At 43.7% G+C, this 25,429-nt stretch overlaps 1 protein-coding gene across 1 annotated transcript in view; it reads right to left on the reverse strand.

Moving 5' to 3' along the window:
• The window catches only part of LOC119436920 (uncharacterized), a 58,537-nt gene that overhangs the window by 21,124 nt on the left and 11,984 nt on the right, over positions 1–25,429 (reverse strand). Inside the window, exons 5-8 of the mRNA XM_049660003.1 lie at positions 17,527–17,595; positions 14,803–14,906; positions 7,953–8,037; positions 4,227–4,394 (exon numbers count right to left, since the gene is read on the reverse strand). Coding sequence (XP_049515960.1) covers positions 4,227–4,394; positions 7,953–8,037; positions 14,803–14,906; positions 17,527–17,595 — 426 coding nt within the window. The remainder of the gene's footprint in view (positions 1–4,226; positions 4,395–7,952; positions 8,038–14,802; positions 14,907–17,526; positions 17,596–25,429) is intronic.

Raw genomic sequence — 25,429 nt, forward strand, 5'->3', positions numbered from 1 at the left:
ATGTGTGTGCGTGTGTGCACGCATGTCCACAATCACACACACATGTGCACACACACACAGGATAACATGCAACAAAAATTGAATAGTAGCAAGAGGTCCAGGAAAACAAAACTAACACAACCACCCGCGAGCACATGCATTTGCCATCATTCTCTAAGGTACAAAATCTTTCTTGAAATGTCTCTTGGATATCTTGTGATTGCCGATCTCAGTAACTAGCTAAACCGTGCGAGAGGTTAAGAAAGGGCTGGTAACTGTACGGGGCTCAATGGGCTGCCTTGTTCTGCCTGTTCTAGATTTCTGCAAGTTCAAATATTCACACAGATGACCGTTGATGCAATGTGGGGACAGAACTTGTGAGGCTCAACTGCAGAATTCCATGGAACATACAAAAAGGAACGAATGACTCTTTCGTTACCGTGCCTATAGAAATTGATCAATTTGATAGATTTTCTATGGGTTGTTAAACACTTTTGTTACAATTCTTCTACTAGCAACATCATGCACTGTCTGAAATGATGACTGAACTTAAACTATTTGTCAGATTTGACAATTTTTGACAGATTGAGGAGTCTGGAAAAGTAAAGCTTCGACTGGTGGTATCGTCAAAATTGGCCTGTAGTGCTCCAAGCACTTCTTTAGGAAAAAGATGCATAATTTGTGCTTTGGTTGACTTGGCAACATAATTTTTAAAGGACAGCAGCAGTGAAGACACAGAAGCTTCTCTTGGGTTGTTAATTTTCCAATCTGACGTATAGGCTGCCTTAATGATGTCTCAAACAACGGTAGATGCTCATGAGTGTGTCTTAGTTTGATAAGTGTGTTAGACTAATATCAAGTGCAACTTTATTTTCCCCACCGTGGGGTGCTTTTATCCACCAGCGCTTCAACAGCGTATGTGCAAATTATTACGAGCACTCCTTCCCGCCGTGGGGTTTTCACTCACACAAGAGCACGCAGTTGATTTCAGACCGACCTGTGACCGAAGCTTGACTAGCTGTCTCTTACATTTTGAACACCGACTGTGCAGGTGCCCTTATTCATGACTGTACAATATTGTGCAACACTCCACATTGCTATACAGCATTGTACAGGAATTGAACAAAGCATCTTAAGCCTCCAGCGTCAGTTGAATGCACACTTGACCACCTTCCTTGTACAGAAAAGGTGATGGAACACAATAATCGAACATGAGGAGGCTTCTGGATGCTTCCTGACCTGACAATCGTTGCTTCGCGAGCCTAGAGAATGCAGTCAAAAAACAAACCAGGTGCCTGCTGCAATGAGTAAAAACAAATGCTCTCTGTACAATAGAAACTTACCCGTTTACAGAATTGCGAAGCTAAAGCTTTCCCACATAACTTGGACATCACTATGGCTACTATATCGATGCCAACAAATTTTCATAATAATTTTCTTGCGTGACCTGACTTACAAAAGTTGGGAACTAGGAACCAGGAGAATATTCTTTTTCTCTCAGTACTTTCTCTCAGTACTGCAAATTAAATAGACAAATTATCACTTGTATTCGTGTTCTTTGTGCTTCTTTAAAGTTTCCCATTACAATTCTCAAAAATTGACTGAGAAATTATTACTGCTATTCATCTATTCAAAATGTTGGAGATACGTCTTAAAATAAAATGTTAGTACACAAGAGCACCAAAAACGCACACACTTTTAGAGGTAATGAAAGAGTTATCTACACTTCTAAAGTTTTTCATTGTAAGCTTATTTACAAGGTACTCAGTTCAGCTGCATGACAGTTGAGCAACATGATGCCAATTATAGATGCAGTGACATAAATATTACATTACAAAAAGAATTCTGCCCACACATTAGTCATACATTAGTCAAAAAGTAACCATTTTCTTGCTACAAATGAACAATTATTGCACACGAGTGTGCCAAGGGAAAGAGCATGGTGCATGAAAGCAAGAAGCTGTTGGTAATAAATCGCCGCGAATATTCACTATGAAATTTGGCTGATGATTGGTGGAAGCTTCGGTGGTGCTTCTATCAAATTTTGGCTTGTTTTGTGTGTAGCATGTTTGGCAGCTGCATGGGGAAAAGCAGCAAACAGCTCCATAATGAACTCAGCATATACCAAATGCTTTTTGAAAGTTGGATTATGAACTGGGAGCAGTAAACAGTACAAATGCCCACTATGATTTGCAAAGAAACAGATCAATTGCAATTTTATAACCAGAAAGCTGAAAAAGCATAATGCTATGACAATAAATAAAATGCTGGCTCATTTCCATTGCTCCTTAATATATTGAACATATTATGGAATACGTAGAACACCTTTTGTAATTTTTCATGGAAAAAAAAGTACAGGGGAGAACAGCTGAAATAACTAAATGCCCAGTCTGTTTATTCGGCCAACTCAGCTACACTGCACTTTGCAGACAGAAGGTTTATGAATGTATAAAAGCCGCTATGACCTATTTGTTCATCGGTGCTTGTCCTGTTATAATATCATGCTACCTATATATATTCTTTAACTGCAGGAAAGTTTGTGCAGTTTTGAAAATGACACTTCACATATCCTTTGTCAGATTCCGTCCCTATAGACCGTTATATGAGCGAGAAGGAACGTAGCCTCTAACCAGCGCGCCGTGCCGCTCTCCTCCTGGCACTGGTATGTGTGGATCGCCGTTTCTCTCAGCGGCAGCGTGGAACAATAGTGGTGTCATTGCAAATTAGAGCGATTATAATGTGTTCCGTCTGTGATTGCTGCGATGTAAGATGACTCAAGGTCAACGGCCTACCACTGTGTTGTATTCGGCTGCAAAAATAACTTTCGGAAGCAAATGCGAATCTTCAGCTGCAGCGACTCCGTGGACTCCGCCGCTGTGGTTACAGACAAGTGTCCGCTGTGAATTGCCAGCATAAACAAAAAGCACTTGACGCCATCAACTTCATTGCATGTATCTTTGGAAGATGTCGGTCATAGTGAGCACATGGCGACAAAGTCGGCACCCATGATCAAACTGGCATATGAACGAAAGGTGCGTATTCGAGTCGGTCAACTAGTGCGAATGGATGAAGTCAACTATTTTTTCATGCACACACATTAATGTGTTCAAAGATTATCATGCTTAGCAACCAACGTATTGGTAGAATATGACTGCGGACCTATTGTTGTTGTTGTCGCCTTCAACATATGGCATGTACCCACGAGGGGGAATTGGCCATGGTTCGCAATGGAAAATATTATGAAAACAGTACATGCCGATGAAGAAAATAAAGGTACGTTCTTTTTCCTTCTGTAATCAAGCCATGCCTACCCTGTCCTGGCTGCCCCTAGGCTCTCCTGTGCTTCCAAATCTCTCCGGCAAGATGTCTGGCCTACGACATGCATTGCGCGCTGTATACTGATGATAATAATGTTGCTGTTGCAAAGAGTAGTTATTTTTTCAGCTTTCTCGAGTTGGCCACTCGAGACCTGAGAGTGCGCATATTCTTTCAAGGCATCTAGTTGATCGTGAAATATTCGCGGCCACTATCACCAGGTCATTTTATCAAGTACTTCATGTTACCTGCCCTTCCATCCGAGTAATTTTACAATTCTTTATTTTGTAAAGCTTGATGCCCAGGGACCAAGTAAACAATGCTTAGAAAAATGTAGCACAAAAATTTTAGGACCATGAAAGCTAGCAAAACGTGTTTCCTCGGAGCTTCTCTAGTTACCTGGATTGGGATGTACGCTGGTGTGGCACGCTGCCATGGCACACGGAGACACCTTTCATAGTTGTCACGTGAGTGATACTTTATTTAATAGAGTTCAAGGCTAGACAAGCAATAATAACACGCTGCATGTGTGTTACGTATTGACGATGTTCAGACTTCACTCGCCACTAATTCTATCGTGGGCAGAGCTGCGGCAGCGCCTCTAGGCCCATCACCGTTTGATATTGTGGGTATATCGACGCTCAAGGTTTAGTGACGACACGCTAAAACGTTTCCTTATAGCAAAAACTTGTTGAAACCTCTTGGAAAAACACGAAAACTTGCTACTCGTCGTCACCGTATGTTTGCTGCGCACCCTCCAGCACGATCCCACATACCAGCATGGCGCCAGATGATAGACAGCGCTGCGTGATCACAAAATTACGGCGCCCTCAATAAAATAGTCTAAATAAAGCTTCCAATAAAAGACACTAATTCTATTGGTCCTTACGTGTCTAGCTTAAGGGATGCTTAATGTATAAAGATGCAGTTACCTGCTTCATGCTGTCGGATATCCTCTTCACTTCATCCAGGCCCAACTGATGCACCTCCTGAGGAGTGAGGTCAAGCTCAAGATGGTAGCGCAGACACTCCTTGTAGTAGACTTCGCCAGCCGGTAGGGAGGTGGCTGCAATCTCTGGCCTTAGGTGAGGCACATACTCCTAGTGATGGTACGTGAGCATAGCCTTTGTGTTCACACTTGCCACAACATAGAAAACTGCTCGTATAAGAAGATTTGCCAATAATAACGTGTGATAACCACTCAAAACAGCACCGCAAAGTAACTAGTATACTGTAGACCGCTTATAACGTAAGTCGCTGGAGTAGCAAATATCCGCACTGTAAGCGGTACTGCACTATAACCAAAACAACAATTTTATTGTGATAATGAACACTCCAGGCACATTTCTGTCGTTGCTGTCACTGTGCTCTAGGTTCCATATTAGCTTACTAAATAAATTAACAAGCACAGTGTCACGCGCGCACAAGCAAACATGAACACATCTCGCTCGTTGACCGCGGAAACAAACTGTCAAAACGCTCGAGTGACGAAGCGCGGCGAGCGAATTGACCTTTGTGCTATCATGCCCCTCACTTCAACGCGACCTTTAAGCGGCGAAAACACGGCGCGCGGCGGACTTTGCCCGTAGCAGACTGCTTTCAAGATAGGGCTAAGGCGATCGTATTGCTGAAGTGGATCGTCGCAGATTACGTCCTGCTTCGATTCACTGAAACCGTTCTGCATTGCTTTGCTGGCGAAAATCCTCTCCTGTTTGCGCCAGTCTCGAACGCAAGTTTCGGATTCTCCGAACGCCCGTGATACGGCCCGATTTCCGTCCATCTCCAGACACATGATCACTTTCCTTTTAAATGCAGCATCATGATGAACTCGGTACTTCATGCTGATAAAGCAGATGCAGAGAATGTGAAGACACACGGTAGACTATTGCCTAAGCACGTGTACTGCAGCACATGGAGGAAGCTACGGTAGCTAGGCTCGAGAGTAGCTAGGCTCGACGTGCGTGCAAGGCGGCCATATTGAAATGCCGATGGCTAGGTAATGCAGATTTAGGGTCGTACTCGATTCTAACACGCACGCAATTTTTGGACCTGTTTTATCGAAAAAGAAGTGTGTGTTAGATTCGAGTAAATACAGTATTTGTGGCTTGAGGGGAGCCTTTGCCGTCTAGGTTGACTGCCGAACTTCCAGGCAGCCGCATTGTAACTGGTATTTCGTGTCCCGCAACTGTACTATAAGCGATACGCGTATACATAGAGTGCTATGGGAAAATTAACGGGAGTCTGAAAAGACCGTATTATATCTGGTCCTCCACTATAAGCGGTTACGTTATAAGTGGTCTATACTGTAGTAAAAAAACACATAGGCAAAGCACAATGTGGGTAGTTCAGGGCTGGAAATCATCACATTTTTGTTCTTAGTAATACAGTGGAACCTCGTTGATACAATTCTGCGTTTGTCACCAGGTAAGCCTGTTTTCTTACGTTTTGGGGCTTGCTTTGGTCGATACGATTTTTGGATGATACGTTTTATTTTATGGTTCCCGCAAAGATCGTATCAACAAGGTTCCACTGTATATGCAGATTTGCTGGATGTTGAGTGCTAATGGGAGGTTGACTTCCAGTGTGGCAACTTTTATGTTCATAGCATAGCGCATAAGAACAAGGTTGCTAAATCATATGTATGCTCTTACCATATAAGCAGTGTCAAGTGAAAAAACTTTCGCAAAGAAGACTTGTGGGTCAGTGCAGTTGCACTACAGAGCAATCGTAAAATGGAACATGAATAGGGTGATCTTAGAACAATGCCTCCCTGAGTGAGCACACCCTGTTCACATGTCGAAGATAATCATTCCATAAAGCATGGGTTCTCAAAGTAGGTTCTGCGGAACCCAGGGCATGGCCCCTCCTCGGGGATCCGCGCTCGCCAAGTCACTAAGACAGCAAACAAGAGGTGCGCTCAATCCAAGGAGCCTCCATTACCCATGCCCAAGTGTCAAAAAGCACATTACAGTGTGTAAATGAATCGCGCGAGCTGTGCAATATATCCGCCAGCAGCTTGTAGCAAGCCAGTCCCTGAAAACGGGCAGCGCGCCTAAACTTTTGCACTTGAATCTCAGAGGCCGTAACTTAACCTCATGTGCATTTCTACCATTTGTAGATAGGTGCCGCTAGCATGCGCGCCTACGTATATGTTGGCAGATTAAAATAGAATACACAGAGCAGCGCAACGCATTTGGTTCAAGTACGCTAGCTCGGCGAGCGCCACAAATGTGCGCACCTGTGTACCTATATGTTGGAGGATTAAAAAAAAATACACGGAGCAGCGCAACGCATTTGGTTCAAGTACGCTAGCTTGGCGAGCGCCACAAATGTGTGACGCAAAAGAGCAAAAACATTGTCAGCATCCAACCGAAACTGAGCGTCGGAGTCCGCAGCGCCATAGCCATCAGGTATACGTGAATGAGAGCAATGCTGGAACGCTTTATGCCTAATTGTGCCTTTAAAAGCCTTTACTATTGCATTTATCGCTGTGCATAACACCGCGTTGGCGACTGGCCACTCACCTTCATAACTGCATAAGTTGCCATCTATGATCGCATCAACAGCCACTACGGTATCGTCTGCAGTGGTTGCGGCAAACAGTAGTTCCGTTTTGACTCGGTGCACGCGTTTGCTGCGTGCCTTCAAAAATGCATAGTTGCCATCCATGATCACGTCGATAGCAACCGTGGTTTCGTCTGCAGTTGTTGTAGCAAATAGTAGTTTAATTTTGTATTGGTGCGTGCGTCAGCCGCCTGTCTTCAGAACTGCAAGGTCACCGTCGATAGCTGCCACGGTTTCTTCCGCAGTGGTTGTGGCCAACAGTAGTTTCACTTTGACTCAGTGCAAAGATGTCGACGATGAAGAGCACCATCTACATCGTGATGGACTGACAATTTCTTTGCGACCAGCTCACTGGCGAAAAAAATAATAGGGATGTGTGCGCGGTAGCGAAAACCGGGTCTCAGATGAAGACGCGTGGCCGCGGCGGCGCTGCGAAGGAAGTTGCGAGGCCTTCACCGCTGCGAGTGCTAATCAGTTACGAGATGACGAGAATTGCAGCTTCCGCATTGCTTTTGTGCAAAATAGAAACATGATTTGCCAATTCATTCAGTAAATAAAATTGTGTCGACTTAGTAAGCATTTGTTTGTTGTTTTCTTTATACCCTCGATAATTCGACATTTGGTTAATTCGGACATTTTAATTCAGTCCCATTAAATCCGAATTAACAAGGTTTTACAGTACTCAAAGTAGAGTCGGCACTATTTCTAAGACCTCTTGTGATAAAAGGTTATAAGCCTCCCCGTGGGATATGCATTGACAACTGTCATTCTTCCTTAGCATGCCTTGGTTGCGATACTGTCTTGTCTTGGCTCATGATGATTGCACCCAGTTTGCACCATGTGTAGCACGTTGCCATCAAAATAGCCTGTCCACCACTACCGTTGGCCCCAAACGTGTTGCGCGCTACGCCTAGCATCTCTACTGGGGGAGTTCCTTGGCACTTGATGAAGCAGGGTTCCCTGGGACCAACATGTTTGAGAACCCCTACCATAAAGTATAGCTTGTAGAAATGGAGCATGAACGTGTCCAGTCTTGAACACACAATGAAACATTTTCAGAAAAAGATATGGTATATACGTTCAAGTGTACTTACCTCTTTAATGAACTTTCTAAGCTTACTGAAAGCAGGCAGCACTGATGTCTCTATTACTTTCACTGCATCTTGCCTGAGAACTTTCCTGAAAGCATGAGAAAAACAAATGCTCCCTGTACAATGGTACTTACCCGTTCACACATTTGTGAAGTTAGTGCTTTCCCCATAACATGGGCGAAGAAAGGAAACCGAGGGGCCCGATTATTATCAGTTAAATTGTAAGAAGCCAACAAACAATGACACCAAGGACAGCACAGGGGAAATTATTTGTAGTTCTTAATTCAATTACAGGAATTATAAAATCGATGGAAATCAAAGTGGATGAAAGAACAACTGGCCACAGATGAGATACGAATCCACGTCTTCGCATTATGTGCATGATGCTTTAACCAATTGAGCTACCGTAGTGCTGTTTTCCCATCCTCTTTCTGGAGTAAATGTTTATCCTTTCTGCTGCAGGAGTCATGTCTACATGAACTTCTTGGGTGAAGGCAACTGGCCAATAGACCCGCACATGCTACCTGAAAGCATCCAAGCTGCCAGATATGAAACCCTCGCTATGTAATGAACGAGAAGAAAGGAAACCGAGGGGGCCCAATTTTTATTAGTCATATCATAAGAAGCCAACAGACAATGATAACAAGGACAGCATAGGGTAAATTATCTGCAGTTCTTAATTGAATTAAAGGAATGATAAACATAAATGAAAGTGGAAGAAAAAACAATATATATATATATATATATATATATATATATATATATATATATATATAAATTGTTCTTTTTCTTCCACTTTTATTTACGTTTATCATTTCAATTACCTCTAAAATCTTTACACACACACACACACACACACACACACACACACACACACACACACAAACACACACACACACATATATACATCTATACAAATCTATACTCTAAAATCTCTCTCTATATATATATATATATATATATATATATATATATATATATATATAGGAGTCGCGAATATCCGCATTATAAGCGGTACCGCACTATAACTAAAACAACCATTTTATTGCGATAGCAATTATATGGACACTCCAGGCACATTTCTAGCTGCCGTAGCTGTTGCCGCGAGGTTCCGTATAAAGTCCAAGGGCGATAAAATCGTCGCCGTATGCTGTATCTGCGACTGAAAGCACGCGAGGGTGAGCCGGTGATCGCGTCTCAATCTCGCACACGCAAGAGAGGAAAGCAGTGCGCTTCCTTTCGGCTTCCTTCCCGCTGTGCGGGCAGGCGTGCGCAGAGAGTCGCGGTGACGGATGTGCTTTCAAGCGCTCCCGCCATTACGTCATTCTACCCGCACCTCGTGAGGAATGCTGGGATGCGTGGCTGGCGCGGCTTGGTGCGCCGGGCGAAAAATATGAACGGAGCCATTCACGCGCCAGCAACATTGGAACACGCTCGATGGCACGAGACGCGCCGGCAGTTCGCCACCATGACGTCGCAGAGCTTGATGTGCGCACTCGCGTTATGTTGCAGTATATCTGCGGTTTGAGGAGAGCGTTCGCCGTCTCAGTTGACTGCCAAACTTCCAGGAAGCCGCACTGTAACAGGTATTTGGTCTCCCGCAACTGCACTTTAAGCGATAGGTGTATACAGTATAGACCACTTATAACGTAACCGCTTATAGTGCAGGACCGGATATAGTGCGGTCTTTTCAGACTCCCGTTAATTTTCTCATAGCACTCCATGTATACACGTATCGCTTATAGTGCAGTTGCGGCAAACGAAATACCGGTTACAGTGCGGCTGCCTGGGAGTACGGAAGTCAGCGGAGACTGCGAACGCTCCCCTCAAACGGGCGCCCCAAGGAGTGATCAAGGAAGAAAGAGACGAAGTGGAGGAGAAGGGCACGTGGTGCGAATGAACAGCCAGTGAGGCTAAAACCAGAATCTTGAGTGCGAGTCGAGTCGTGAAATATCACGGCGCGCATAGCGAGCGAAGGCCACGAAACGGCCAACGCTCGCTTCACGATAACGGCAGTAAACGAAACTTCAGCGAGCGAGCGGGCGGCGCCGGCACGGCACGGCGTAGGGCGCACGCGGAGACTGTGGAATGTGAGGGAGGAGGGCGGCAGGGAAGCGGATTTCACCTTGGCAACTCCGCCGCTTCGGTGGCTCCCCTCGTAGCTCCCTCACTTTCGACTGTCACCGTGCGCGCCCACCACCGTGCAGGCGCCGCCGCTACAGCCGGCCCGGCGCCAGCTCCCCGAAGTTTCGTTTTCTGCCATTATAGGGAAGCGGGCGTTTGCCGGCGTGGGTAGTTTCGTTGGCCGGCCTGGGACAGCGCCACTGCTTCCCTCTGCGCCATAGCCGCAGCGTGCAAGGTCAACACGTGACTAGAAGGTAGAGGAAGCATAAAGGAGAAAGAAGGGTTTAGTGCCATTTTCTACGCGTGGCTGAGACGTCGGCATGTACACACATGTTCTGGCGCAACACAGAATCGGTGACCTTGCCATTTGAGAGAGGGTGAAATGTCCGCCGCGTTTTTTTCTTCTTTTTTTTGGTTTGTTCACGCGTGACATTGAGGGGTCTCCCCTAAGCTTTTTTGTACTCTATGGCGGTGCCGGAGCAATGCCGGTCGGAGGCGCCGCCGCGTGATTTGGTTCGAATTAACGAGATTCGACTGTAAATTGAATGCAAACGTTCTAGCCGCATTCCTCGACGCGGCTCGGTGCACATGTTTTGCATATGTGCGGGCCTTGAAAATTGTTGCTTTGGTTATAGTGCGGTACCGCTTATAGTGCGGACATTCGCGACTCTGGCGACTTACGTTATAAGCGGTCTACACTGTACATGGGGTGCTATGGGAAAATTAATGGGAGTCTGAAAAGATCATACTATATCCGGTCCTGCACTATAAGCGGTTATGTTATAAGTGGTCTATGCTGTATAGAAAGCACCTCTGCTTTTAGAGCGCAGCTCTTATGCGCCCGTTCCTGCGGCGAGCGTCGGCATAACTGAGCGAACGATAGCAGCGAACGCTGAGCACAGGGAGGGGGGGGACAAGAAAAGTGGTGAGAGCGAAGAGAGTGCAAGGAGGATAGTGGAGGAGGAGGTTGCAGTGGAAGCATGAGGCGGAAAGCAGAGGAGGAGGGTGTGGCGCAGCAAGAGCTAAGAGAGCGTGAGGAGGAAAGTCTTGGCCTCTAGATCTTGGCCTCTACACAAGAGTGTGCTTTGAGTGCGACTACACAGCGCTCAAGTACTGTTGAGTGCCTCAGGAATAAGTAAATTTTCTTAAATAAATCACTTAACATGTGTTCATTTACCTGAGCACTTTTTCTGCATGGAGTCTCAACGCACGAAATCGGGTAATTGCGATTCACTGCAAAGTGTATTAATAAGCAACCATTCTTCTGCCTTTAGGGCGTAAATGCTTGTTGCTGTTTGCTAAACTATTAAACATTCCAACAAAATTATGAAGGTTTTTTTTAACTTTATTGCACAACACAGTGTTATGACCTGACCAACACAGCTGGCATTTGAATTTTAAAAGGCAACAAAAGGCAAACATAAAATTACTCTACATTGTTTGTGGAAGCCTTGTAAGCACTTTGTTTTGTGCCCAAAGATGATTTATATTCTGCTATTCAAACCGCCCACGAGTTGGGTCATCCTCATAGAAACTGGTGGCACCTTACACCACAAATCGCGCGAGATTCCACTCAAATATGAAGGAATGTTAAAGAAAAAAGTTCTGCATTCGTTTGGAGAAATTGCAAAAGACACTTATTACTTGAAAAGTTCTTGAAAGCTGGCGCTACTAACCCAAACAACCGGGGAACGTAAGCATGTGCGCGTCGGGCACTACCTGACCAGAGCAGATATTTTCATGTGTCAGGTGGGGCCTGACACATGATCGCCAAAAAGTTGATACCCTTTTACATTTACCTATATGTATTTAGCCACTGTAGATTATTACAGTGCATGAAGTATTTACAGTATAAAACTGCCATAGTACAATAAAGGTGATGTTGCTAACATACTGTTCATTTTCTGTCACCTGAATCACCATGGGCAGCAATGGTGTTACTATAAGCTGCAAACATGGGTACAGTGTGTGTGCGCAAGAAACTAGTGGTAAGGCAGAGAGAGCAAACATGTCCTTCAGTCAAATGTGTGCAGTATGGCAAGACCATTGCTGCTGCATAGGGCTGTGCAGTGCTTTTGTGAAGCTTAGGCATGCCTGCTCTACAGATGTTGCTGATAAGCAGGACTGTCTGGAAGTACAGATGAACTAAGACATTTGCCAACATTGCTGTGAATGCAACAACTGAACCAGTTTGGGGCATTTGCAATGTCGTTAACAAGCCCAATTTTCTCACATGTGCTGTCAACACATACATTGTTGATATAACTGCACTAACCTAAACCTGGCCATACTTGCATATTTTGTTAAAAATATATATATGTATTTTTTTGTTCTTATTGTTACTCCATCTAGAGTTTCAACAACACAACATGGCCAAGAGGTGGTGTTTTTGTTATATATATATTTTTTGTTCTTATTGTTACTCCATCTAGAGTTTCAATGACACAACATGGCCAGGAGGTGGTGTTCTTGTTGCTACAGTAAAACCTCGATAATTTGAAGGTCGCCGGACCGCGAAAATTCTTCGAATTAAGCAGATTTTTGAATTAACCGAAATGAATAATAAAAAAAGAAAACAAGCAAGAACTTGCTGCAAAAAGAAATCACCTTTATTTTCCATGTCCGAGAAAAATTACTCAAAGTAATCACCGATGTGGGATTACTTGGCGCGCTGGTTCGCCGCCCCTAGTGCCATGCTCTCCAGCTGGCTCAAAAAACGTAGCATACAAATATCACCCGCACTGCACTCAACAAAGTTGCGGACGATGTTCACGGAATCGATAACTGCCGCGAAAGCGGGCGTGGTGGTGCTTGACTCCAAAAATTTGGACTTGCTGGATATTCCGGACTTCAAAAATGCACCATCAGGGTTCCCATTGAGTTCATGCATTTTCGCACCCAATTTTTCGGACAAATTGAGACCCCAAAGTTCGATTTTGCAGACTAAATCGCTCTTTCCGAGCCGCACTACCCAATCTTGGAGGCTGCCATGTTGGATTTTGCACTGGCTTGAATTCCAGTGGCTCGCTGTATAGCCTCCAAGATTGGAACGCGTGCTATCAATAGAGAGCTCGCGCAACCCTCCAGTCTCGGAGGCCATGCCCGCTCTTCCTTGGCTGACAAAACGCTCCAGAGTGCTGCACTTTTCTTTTTTCTTAGTATATGCGCTCAGACTATCGTTGTAACCATTTATTGTGGGATGTTTTTTTTTTATTGCGACAGCAATTATATGGACACTTCAAGCGGATTTTCGCCGTCGGCGTCGCCGCCCTGAGGATCCATATAGGGTGCTTCAATACGGCGGCGCTAGCATCGAGGCACCCTAGATCCATACAAAGTCCAAGGGCGATAAAATCATTGCCGCGCGCCCGCTGTATGTGCGAGTGACAGTGCGCGGGGGACGCTGCTTTCATGGAGAGCGAACGCACGGCGGAGCGTAAACGCGACTTCCTCCCTCGTGCGAAAGGCCGTGGGGGTATGGGAGGGAGAGGGGGGCGACTTCTACTCTTCTAACAACCGCGTACTTAGCGCCGGAGCGGTTTCTCGCGCGCACCGTATCTTGAAAGTGATCTGCAGACGGCTGTAACCTTTTGTGTGCCCGTGCTCTCGCCGCTCAGTTTCCGTTGAAGCGATAGACCGCACGAACCTTCGCTCGCTGCGGGCTGCGGCGGCCGCGCTCGCTCGTGCGCGCTGACACCACGCGTGTTAATTCAGTGAGTTTTTTTTCTCTCAAGTTTCGGTTGCTATTTTGAACGTGGCGTGTACACTGAGCAGGTGTCTCGGAGACCCATGTCTCAGTGATCGGCGCTACCTCCTGTACCTTCGCGAGGGCTAAGCGGTGCAAAGCTCGTTTCTTGGACCTCCATGGCGAACTTCGTTGGTGGAGATCGCCAATGCGGTGACGTTCATATCGACTGTACATGGAGACGACGTCATTGCTGCGCAAATCCAAGCAAGTCGATCCCCTCCAAGCGTAGTATGAGGCAGGGCATTATTAGAGATTTTTTTTTAAGCTGCACTAATAACTTTTTTTTTCGGCCGAACGAGTTTTCCGGACTATTTTTCAGTCCCCAGGAGCTCGGAAAATCGGTTGGCGACTGTACGGAGCGCCCTAACCTAACCGCCGCACGTTGCTACTAGCCGGAAACTTCGAATTATCCGAATAGAGCCGTGCGGGCCATTCAAATTATCCGGCAGAATTTGCATTGAGAATGACGGGACCGCTCAAATTCTTCGAATTAACCGAAATTTCGAATTAACCGAGTTCGAATTATCGAGGTTTTACTGTATTTCTAAGAACATCCTATGTTGACTGGCTCACAGTTCCAGCAACTCCAATTAGATCATTTTTGTAGACACAGTGCTGCCAGATCATCTGTCTTGCCTAGTATTTTTGCAAATGTACACACTTTGCAGCCCACTGTGATTAGGCCTCTGGGTTGCATATTTTGAGCTTGCCATACAAGGCCCGATACATTCCTTAGATGGAATGTGAATGGCCTTCGCATAATTTGTGGTCATTCTCCCCACACTTATGATTACTAATTTAGAAATTTTAAATGCCATCCCTACAATGAGTGAAATTCGTCACAGAAGGCTTTGATCTATATTGCAAAAGGCTTTACTGGAAACATTTTTTCCCCCTTGTGTCATTCACATGTGCAATACATGTTTGTTACTTGTAAAACAAAATTCAAACAAGAAATGGTTAGAGAAAAATGAAGCATACCTGTCTTGTTCGGAAATGGTATCGGGGTACTTTTCAAAACGTTGAAAGAACTCAGAATTCTCAGCTGGCCCTTCAAATGAGGCTAGCCTTTCCAGGACATGTTTCTAAAAAAAGAAAAAAATGAAATAGAGTTACTTTTTCTGTAGCATTACTTCTAGTACTACATCGTGCACATGAATATTCTGTCTGGGAGAGGGGGTTGAAAATTTGGCAACAAATCATGGTGGTTTTTAAGAAGATATATACATGTATACTGTATTTTCCAGATTATATAGTCTGTGGGCTATACAAGCCTAGATGTTGAAATTTGGCAGGATGCGGACTATCTATTTGTGCAGACTATACATGATTTTATTTTTTAAGATTGGAACATGCTTCAAACAACACGCTTGACTCATTTTGTTTTGACAGAGAGGTGCCGTTCTTCCGAACAGAGAAAACAACGCACCAGACATGGCACATATATATACAGGGTGTTTCAGGGAACACTTTCAAAATTTATTTAAGGTTGCCTGTGGCAGATAGTCCAATTCTAGTTAATGAGCTGGTCTATTCGAAGAGGCAGACATTACTTGCATAAAAAATTGAAATGCATAATCGACTAATCAACAAAAATTCACTAATTAAGTTTTTAACTAATTACCTGATGGCCCATATTGCAGTTTACAAATTGTTGGCGTTGTGTTCGCAAGGCGATCCACTTGGAAATTATTCTCAGGATGCCACCAGTTTCGAGATATTAATTCTCGAACTTTGCAAATAAATGCATTGGCATTCCAGTTAATTTTGTGCTTCAATGCATAAAGCGATGTTTTGTTAAGAAACTAACTGGAACGCCAATGCATTTCACCGCAAAGTTCGGTTATTAATATCTCAAAACTGGTGTCATCCCGAGAATTCGTTCCAAGTGGATCCGCCTAGCGAACTCCACGGCTACAATTTGTAAATTGCAATATATTGGGCCATCAGGTAATTAGTTAAAAACTTAATTAGTGAATTTTTGTTGATTAGTCGATTATGCATTTCAATTTTTTCTGCATGTCCGCCTCTTCGAGTACACCAGCTCATTAACTAGAATTGGGCTATCTGCCACAGGCAACCTTTAAGAATTTTTGAAAGTGTTTGCTGAAACACGCTGTATGTTCAATTGTCTCACATTAGCCCCACAGGTTTTTTTTTACTGTTTTTCTAGAAAATTATATTTCTCCCCTCTTCTGCCGCTTTCCACTTAAAACATGAATAATAATGGCACCACTCAATTGAGAGAAACTTGCACTGCTGATCTCAGTGTCGAGAGTTTGATATCACAGAGTGGCAGCCACATTTTGATGCAGGTGATATGCGAAAATAACTGTGCAAGGAGCATTTGCAACTCCAGGCTAGTACACTCTACCCATGCGATGCTGAAAACGAAATAAACGCAGTTACATGTAATGTGCGCACATTATTTTTGGCTAATGACACATTTGTAGAGGCGACGGCTTGGTTCATTCCCGCATATTGAAAATGGGGCAACAACGGTAAAATACTATACTATTTCTTGCTATAATATATATGAGCTGTGTACTATCAAATTTTTTGCTGGACATCAGTTTGGTTTTCCGTCGTTTGGGTACACAGAATCAAAGAGCTTCCGTCGTTGAAAATGTCCAGTTTCCCAAGAGCCCCCCCCCCCCAAAAAGGGGAATGTTTCCTAAGTATTCGTGTTTTATACGTGCCATCTTTTAAATAGTCGGTGCTTGATATGCGGCTGCACTTGCGTATGCATCGAGAACTCGGGGCGGGTGGCGTGGCCAGTGCGGAACTTTCCGTAGCATTTATAAATATTACAAACACTGTAAATAGCCCCCTTTTCTCTTTTCTTTGTTCTCTTCTGCTCTTCCTATCACTGCTTTCTCCTAGGCTGTCCACAGCTGTTTACCCTGTCCCCCTGCTGCCCCCGCAAGGCAGTTACGGTCCGACAGCAGAACCCTCTCCTTTTTGTTCTCATAACCACAAATAAAATAATTTGCCCGTCCTTTGCTTGCGGCAGGTGAATCATGATGGTGAGGAATGCAACCCCAAAGATGGAGATAGAAGGAGATGAACACAGTGGCCTGCTCTGGACATTTCTGATTGTCGTGGTCGCACTTTGGGTGGACGAGCAATAGTGCTTTTGTTTCCACGTTCTTCGCTCATGCTACTTTTATAACAATATAAGCACTAATCGATGCAAGCAACCAGTAGTGCGCGCTTCAAGGTGAGAAGTAACTGGTCATGCCATTGTTCACTTGTATTCCTATTGACACTGCGTGCAGCAACAAAATGACGATGGTGTACCAAGGCAACACTCATTGCTCACAAAATGTAAGGGGTCGGGCGGGGTGGGGGAGACGCTTTTCTCCACCAAAGCAGATCCCCTGCTGAATTGGCAAAGAGCTTTCTTTTTTTTTGGGGTCATGAACTACTTTCAAGATGGCGGCCTGGAACCCTCACCATAAAAACAGCTTAATCTGCCATGAATATATGCTATAAGAACACATGATACAAACATGGCAACCAAAGTGTAGCAAAAGCCGTGCTGCTACAATTGTGACATCAAATACTACAGCTTCTTTCAAGATAGACTGGCTTTAGCAGCAATTTGCTTGCACTCTTGTAGATTTAGGTCTTACCTGTTAACTGAATATTTTATACAAAAATGCACAATACAAACAAGGTAATGTAAAAAAAAGGGAAGCTCACCATTGACACAGCATGTGCAGTTTTCTTAAGTTTGATGCCTTCCTTCATCAGTTCTGTGATTTCTTCAAGCTATAAAAGAAAGAAAACGGTATGTTTTCTTTGAAGGGCATACCTTATTTATAAATTCCTCAACAATGTGAAAAAGGTAACTGGTTTCGTGCCAACAAACAAAGTTAATGCTCATTCAACTACTTTTTAACTTGAGCCATATAAATACATAAAAAAGTTAATTTTTGTTTACTGCTATGAGTACAGATGCTAGATGTATTTAAAGATAAGGTTATGATGATTTTTTTTCAAGTTAATAAACAAAAAAGAAAAAAAGGAAGATGGCAACATGAAGTAAAAAAAAAAGGATGGCAACATGTAGTGCTAGTCACTTACAATGTCGCCACATATGACGAGATATCTATCGCTTTTCACAACCAGCTATCTTAGCTTTGTCAAGTTATACATTGGCTTTTGACAAAAATGAATCACATATAATGATGCGATTAACATTCCACATTAGATTAGAATGCTTAAAGTCCTGACTTTGTAATGCTGTTTTCTGAGAAAAATAGGCACAGACAGAAAAATTACGCAGATATCACACATTGGAATCTACGTTAACGGAAAGCATTTGCTGCATAACGCAGGTGATGAAACATTTTAACATATTGATTTGTGTGATACTCCACTCCTCCTGTTGGGACTCGCTTAGAGGCCATCAGAGATAGACTGATGCATACCCTCTAAGCACCTGGTTTTATATACACGACTATTGTGATGTGAACCTCTCCAACACCATGTGTAGAAGAAAACATAATGCCATCTTTTGTACACTGCATGCCCCACATCAGTGCAATGGGAATCAGGAAACATGCACATACAATTGTATGGTGCCTAACTAGATGCATCACATGCTGTGCACGAGAAATAACGAGGGAGAAAACGCTTGACATCACTTTCAAACACATGCCTACAACTGGCTTTGTGGGTGAGGGAATGCCTAATGCCATCTGGTGTGCAAGGCACGATACATCAGCATAGAGAGAATGAGTAAATACTCGCTTGCACAACATGTCATTGACGTAGATGCAACACCTGCTGTGTGCGAAAGAGAGTGAGGGAGAGAATGCTTCAGGTCATGCTCCCAATGGTCTCTGCTGGTGCGGCATGGAGTGTGTAACTGAGGCTACCCAGGCGCTGAACAAAGGAAAAAACCAAAGAAGTGAGCGAAACAATGCTTCACATTAATAAAAGGAAAAGTCCGGAAAGGAAAGGATGCCAATAAAACTTGTTGCTGGGCTAGTTGGTTAATAATGCTTAACTGAAGATACTGCGCACAACAGGCAAAGATGAGAAGGGAGAGACAGAGACTAGTGAGAAGAGTAAAAGTGTGGGCTACTTGGTGAGCGTGATGTCACACAAACACACCACAACAGACAATGGGACACATGTTTGAGCATGCAAAATTCTGAGGCATGTGTGGGGGCTATCAAACTCCTTCAGGTGCAAGTTCAGCGCCTTGTGTTATTTAGTGTATCCTCTGTCCTTTGTCCATTGCACTAAAAACAAAGTGAACATGGGCTTTGGTCATCATTGGCAGATGCTAAGTAGAAAACAATTGGTCAAAATGACTGCTACCCATGTACATGCAGTGACTCAGTGCAATGAAGATAGTGCATTCATTATGCTCCACATACCATACAGCCGGTCAAGTCTCATACGAGTATTACCGGAGGGCAGAGGAGGTTGGTAGCAAGAAAAATTTATTGTAGTGGCTGCTTCATGCCATACTACTTACAGGGTCATTTGGCACTACAATTATTGAACTACCAGGTGAACAATGGATAGCACATTAATTTCTTTTATTTGGCTATGGCTCCACTTAGAATTCATTTTGTAATTTCTTCTATTGTCTCATAAGGTTTGATAGTGTTGCCTGTTTGCATCAGAACACTCCTTTACAGCAATGAAATGCATAACGTACACAACTAATTTATGATAAGATTTTCAGTGCATAAATAATTTATGACTGCGTTATACTATGGGTGTCACTAAATCTGGATAATATCTGAGAGATAATGCTCACCATAAGCAGGTATTATTGATATTCTAAACAACAATGATTTTCCTCTGTGAAGAAAACAGCCAGATGGTAGCACTCAGACTTAATTAACCATTGCCATGTAAATTTTATAGGGGTGTATGAATATCAAAATTTTCTAATATGACACGAATACGAATATATATTCCAAATCAAATATCGGTAACAGTAATATCGGCAGAAAGTCCTGTGTCGTTATCAGAAGATGGCGTGGCAGATAAATCGTCGTTGTGAACGTGTCGTGACAGCGCACCCTCGCTGTCCACAAGCCCGTGGCCCTTGCTACTGAGAGGCTAGCTTTCCCGCACAGCTTAGCTGTCCAGTGGCTGAGTGTGCTTTACAGGCGAAGTTTTGCCAGCAGCACGAAATCACAACAGTCTGCATAAAATCAAACACATATTCTTAGATTACATAGAAACAAAAGCTAAAAACCGTGGTGTTTGCTTGCTCCTGCACAGCCTTCAATATATCCGATTTGTTTCGAATATTAGAAAATTTTCAAATACCTAGTTTTCAAATTGAATATGAATATTAAAAATATAATATTCGATCGTAAAAGAAATTTTCGGATATTCGCATACCCCTACATATTTGTGATGACAATTTAATTAGCTTTTGGAAGCTACAAGGATGTTTGAAGCCAGAATAGACAAATCCACGAGTGATGCATTGGTTGCTTGAATGAAGTCAACAAAGTCTTGACATCTTGTAATTTATTACAAGACCATGGCTCTATACTGTCGATAAGAAGTGACTCACACATCCCACGAGTACACTCACGCATCATTTTTTAGTAGTAGTCATCAAATATGTCAAATAATTTTTAATGGCATGTCTAGAATCATTTTCAAATCAGTGCACCATGATTCCTTGCATTGCTCTTTTCCCATGCAGACAATTCTGGCAGCCGTGAGAAAGTGTGCTGACGGTGGCAGGTGGCATTTCCTACGTAGCAATATTTTCAGCCAGTGAATGACTCGTGAAAGGATAGCTGCTAAAGTCATTTTTGTCACTCCTTACAAAACACGCTGTATATCACAACCTACCGCAAGCTACACCAAATGCAAGACCGCAACACGAGAACCAAATCATCTACCGCGCTGCTGCTCTTGTGCTGGAAACGCCGATGAGTGATCTTGCTCGCGCGAGACTGCAGCGCCACAGCTGCGTCATGATCGCTTGCTTCAATCTGGCGCTGCCGCTGCTCCCACCTCCCCTTCTTGCCCCCGTAGTGATGCCTATCAGGAGTACAGCATTTTCCAGCAGTACAGCATGCTGACAGTATCAGCTGTTAAGCAGCTGACCCTCCTTTCTCTTTCTTTATTTTTTTCTCCATACTGGCTTTCTCTTCAAACTGCCTTACACCTTCTGCCTATTCAGACGAGCAGGAAAAAAGGGAGGTGGTAAAGTCCAGAAACATGCTCAAGGCAGTAGAATTCTGGGCACAAATACATCAGCGCACTTGTTTCACAGGCTCATGCATTCACTGACAACAAGCAAAGAAAGACTTAAGACAATGTCACTACAGAGACATAAGGTGTGGTAGCCCGAGAATGATGATATCAGGACGTTTCATTTATTCCATGTGCTTCAATTTACCTATTTCATGTTATGTACACGATGCCGCACACTCTATGACAAAGGCAAGAACAGTGTTTGGCAATGCTTTAGCACGTTTTATGTCACTGTTACAGCTGCCTCAAAGCCAGAGCAAAAGTCATGGTGGTGAAGTGAAAGTGGGGATGTTGGTTATGCACAAGTCAACATCATAAACTACCTGCCTATATCAGACAAGGTATGTCATGAGCCACGGCGCTGAGGTGTTGCTAGAAATGCTTTTCGATGGTGGCGAGACAATGCATGGGGGAACATGGGGGAGGTGTTTTCTTGTATCCACATAGTGGCTACACTGCTGCTGTCATGAGCAGGTTTACGTTTTACAATTTTCATTTTGATACAGCAACACAACAACAGGATGTGGCAATATACAATAATTACATGCCACTGAAAGTAAAAGAATTAATTAGGGGTGTGCTATGCTGACATTTATGAGAGTTGGATCTATTCCTGACTGCACACGAATCTTCGCAAGCAAGACATGACTACAGCTTCATTTATTTTCTTTAATTGGCAATGATATTTACAGTTAAACCTGGATATAACGAAATTGACAAATTCCCGAAAAACTTCGTTATTAAGAGGATTTCGTTATATGCAGGTTTGGCACGAAAATTCGAAAAAGAAATGCTTACCGTGTACTCGATTCTAATGCGCCCTCGATTGTAACGCGCACCCGTTTTCCGTGACCAAAAGAGAGGAAAAAAAAATCCTTTACAGTACTGCGCACCTCACGCTTTCATACAGCAATATAACTATCGCTCAAGATTTACTCCCAATACACTAAAGTTGCAATGAACAAAAAGGTCCCAGTTTCGCCCGAAAGGCGAAGCATCGATTGCGACAGCAAATAAGCCGACAGCTATACGAAGTAAGGATAGTAGTTTTATCGGCCGTATAAACTTGTAAACATTCGCTGTTTAACTAAATTAGTAGACTAATGCCTAAGCACACGTACTACAGCACACGGCCGAAGTTACGGGAGCTAGGCTCGAAGTGCGTAGGAGGCGGCCATATTGAAATGCCGATGGCGATATGGTAGCGCAAATTTATGGTCGTACTCGATTCTAACGCGCAGGCAATTTTTGGACCTGTGTGCGAGGCAGGCCCGCCTCGCGCACGCTCGCACGTTCGCATGCACGCATGTGCTCACTCTCGCCTCGCAGTCGCCGCGAATTCGAGCGTGCCAAGAGCGACGCCGCTGCTTCACATTCCGTCGTGGCGGAGAAGGTGCTTCCAGTTGCTGCTCACGCAAAAATGACAAAATTTGGGGTGAAATCTCTAGGTTGTCGGCAGGGAAAATTAGTTATTTCAAGGGGGTCTCCTGCTGCCACTTTGTTATGTAGAGGTCTCAAATACATGTGCTTCTATGGAGTAACGGCAGGGAATAGAAAAATTTCGTTATATCCAGGAATTCGTTATATTGAGGTTCGTTATAAGCAGGTTCAACTGTATAAAGTAATTATTAATGCCTGTTGAGCAGTACCTTAAAGGGACACTAAAGAGGAAAACGATTTCTTCTGTATCAGACTCTTCTGCAATGTCAAAAACACCACTCTTACCCCTATAAGATGCTTGGTAAGCCAGAAAAAGTGCAATAATAAAAGACAGGTGGTGACGCCTCCTTGAAGTTCCCACACCAGCTCGCTGTGACACCATGGATTTTGACAGCGTCCTCTAGGGCCTAGTTAATTTTTCAGTGGTAAACATAAACTACATTGTGTTCTAAAAGAGCCAAAGATTGAACATGGCGAGTTTCGGGAACATTTGCCGAGACAACACGCCCTAAATACGAAAAAATGCTTTGAAATACATGACACCACAGTGACAAACTGGCATTGGGGATTAGGCACAAAATTCAAAAACTGAAACTTCGACCTTCATTTTCTCTTCTAATAATCAACCTATTATTTAGAAATACATGACAACAGAGTTTTCAAAAAACGCTTTATCCGTCTAAGCCGATTTAGTGTTTTGCTTTAGTGTCTTTTTAAAGGAGCCCTGAAACACTTTTTATTGAAGCCGAGAGAAGCATTTGACGTTAAAATATATTATTTCAAAAATAATTTGCAGCAAGAAGTACTTCAATGCACTCAGCAGAAGTGGAGTTATTGGCAATCAAAGGTCACCTTTGATCACCGTCGCTATGCTCCCACTCCTTCTTCAATGCCTTGCACTGCGAAGGCTACGGCGGAGAGTGACGTGCCTACAACGCTCTGCCTACTGAATGTCACTGTGGTGCACAGTTCAAATTTAATTTTGGATGTTCAGATAAACATCACTATTTATGATTTTGGTGCGTATGATGCGGCAAACACGAAACGCGGTTGTCCTCAACAAGCTGCAGTAAGCTGAACGAGCTAAGGTGCCTGCGTGCTCTCCCTCTCCCCCGAGGAGGAGCACATTCAGGCACCCTACAGTGAGCAGGCTCGTTGCGGCACCCCGCAGTGGCCGTAGTACAGTAGATTTCTGTTTATACAATGTTTATACAACTCTGGTTTATTAGATTTTTTATTTATAATTTGATCCTGAAATGAGTGGCCGGTGCCCACTCATTTCTACGGGCATAAACTTTCGTTATTTTGATTCTAAAATCGGCCTTCACTGGATAATTCGAACTTGACCAGTTAGCACACATGTGCCTGACCCCTAAGGTGACCTCAATAGTAACTCCATTAGTGGTGGCGTCTGTCCTGGCATAGCTCAAAGGACAGTGAATGCATTGAACACACATAAACAAAATCTCTCGTCGAAAATGACTATTTTTGGTCTGTCCTAGGAATATTATCAAGGAATAACCAAAACACACAATGTATGATTGCTATATACCCGATTCTAACGTGCATATTTTTTTCTTTTTAAGAAAATTGGGCTCAAAATGCCTGTGCAACAGGATACAAAACCAAAACCGGCTGCGCGGCGTTTGCATGCTTTACCGCATAACACACATATATTGCGGCAAAGCTTACTTTAATAAACTTTTTTAAATTGTGTCATTGCACAACACACATTTTTCTTGCTAAAAGATCTGGTGTGCTATAGCTTACTACTTTGTTTAGGAGCTTTAATGTCTTTTCTATGTTAGTTATCTGCTTTGGACACATAGAAAGTGGGCGCCTGTTTTATTCGGGGACGTGTTAGAATCGGGCAAATACTAGCAAATGAATCCGTTGTGTGTCTTGGCGTTTCTTCTGCGTCTTGTATGATTCGACCTGCCCAATAATTCTATCAATTCCGTCGGTCCCATCAGGGTCGAATTAACGGAAGTCAACTGTCTCTACGATACGTAGCAGACGCAGCAACATGCAACTGTTGTGCATATGCGTGTTTGCTAAGTTCACAACAGGGCTGAAGTGCATGCACGCGCTCATGTGCTCCAGTCTGGCCGTGTCCCATGGCGTGGACTGGCTTTGTTCTGCACCACCTTGACCGAAGGATAGTACCTACATCCAACTTGCGTATCTTGAAGCGCTGCCAATAGCTCAATATGAAGCGATGTCTGCCAAGGTGTCTAGCCAGGAGTGAGCGTGTGCTGGCAAGTGTACTGTGTGGTCTGACCTTAAGTTTCACATGGTTTGAGGCTAATCGAGTGTTCAAAACTAATTGAAATTAGCGAGGCCCAACAGCTATGACACTAGTTCCAGGTTTTTCTCCAGTAATCTATGTATGAAGCTCTATGGCACAGCCGAGAATAGGTCCAAGACTGTGTTCGTATACTTAACTGCCATCCAGCCATTCCACTTCAATGGCATACACACAATAAAGGTGCTAATTTTTCAGTTTTATTTCTAGAATGCAGGTTTTTGTACAGATTCTAGAGTACAGGTTTGTCCAGACAGTCATGGGACCAAGCTGTTTTTAAAAGCTCACTGTTTTAATGCTGCAAGCAGCCAATATTGTTAGAAAAAGCGTTGCTGTCACAGAAGTCCATAAACAGTCTTAGAGGACAGCTTCTAAAGTAATTCTAGATACGATAATAACTATAGAGGTCTTGGTTTTGTTGGTGCAACTACGGTGGAAGAATAGACTAGGTGTCTGAACGAGGCTTTTTTTTAGTCGTGGTTCACATCTCTCTCGGCAGGTGGTGCAGATCATGGGAAGGTCAACCACAGCAGCTGGCGCGGCGCGTGGGGCTCGTAAAACATGTGTGTACTTAAAAGAATAGATAGTACATTGTCCTATATATGCCTGTGT

The sequence above is a fragment of the Dermacentor silvarum genome, chromosome 1 (genome assembly GCF_013339745.2).
Source record: "Dermacentor silvarum isolate Dsil-2018 chromosome 1, BIME_Dsil_1.4, whole genome shotgun sequence".
Taxonomy (NCBI): domain Eukaryota; kingdom Metazoa; phylum Arthropoda; class Arachnida; order Ixodida; family Ixodidae; genus Dermacentor; species Dermacentor silvarum.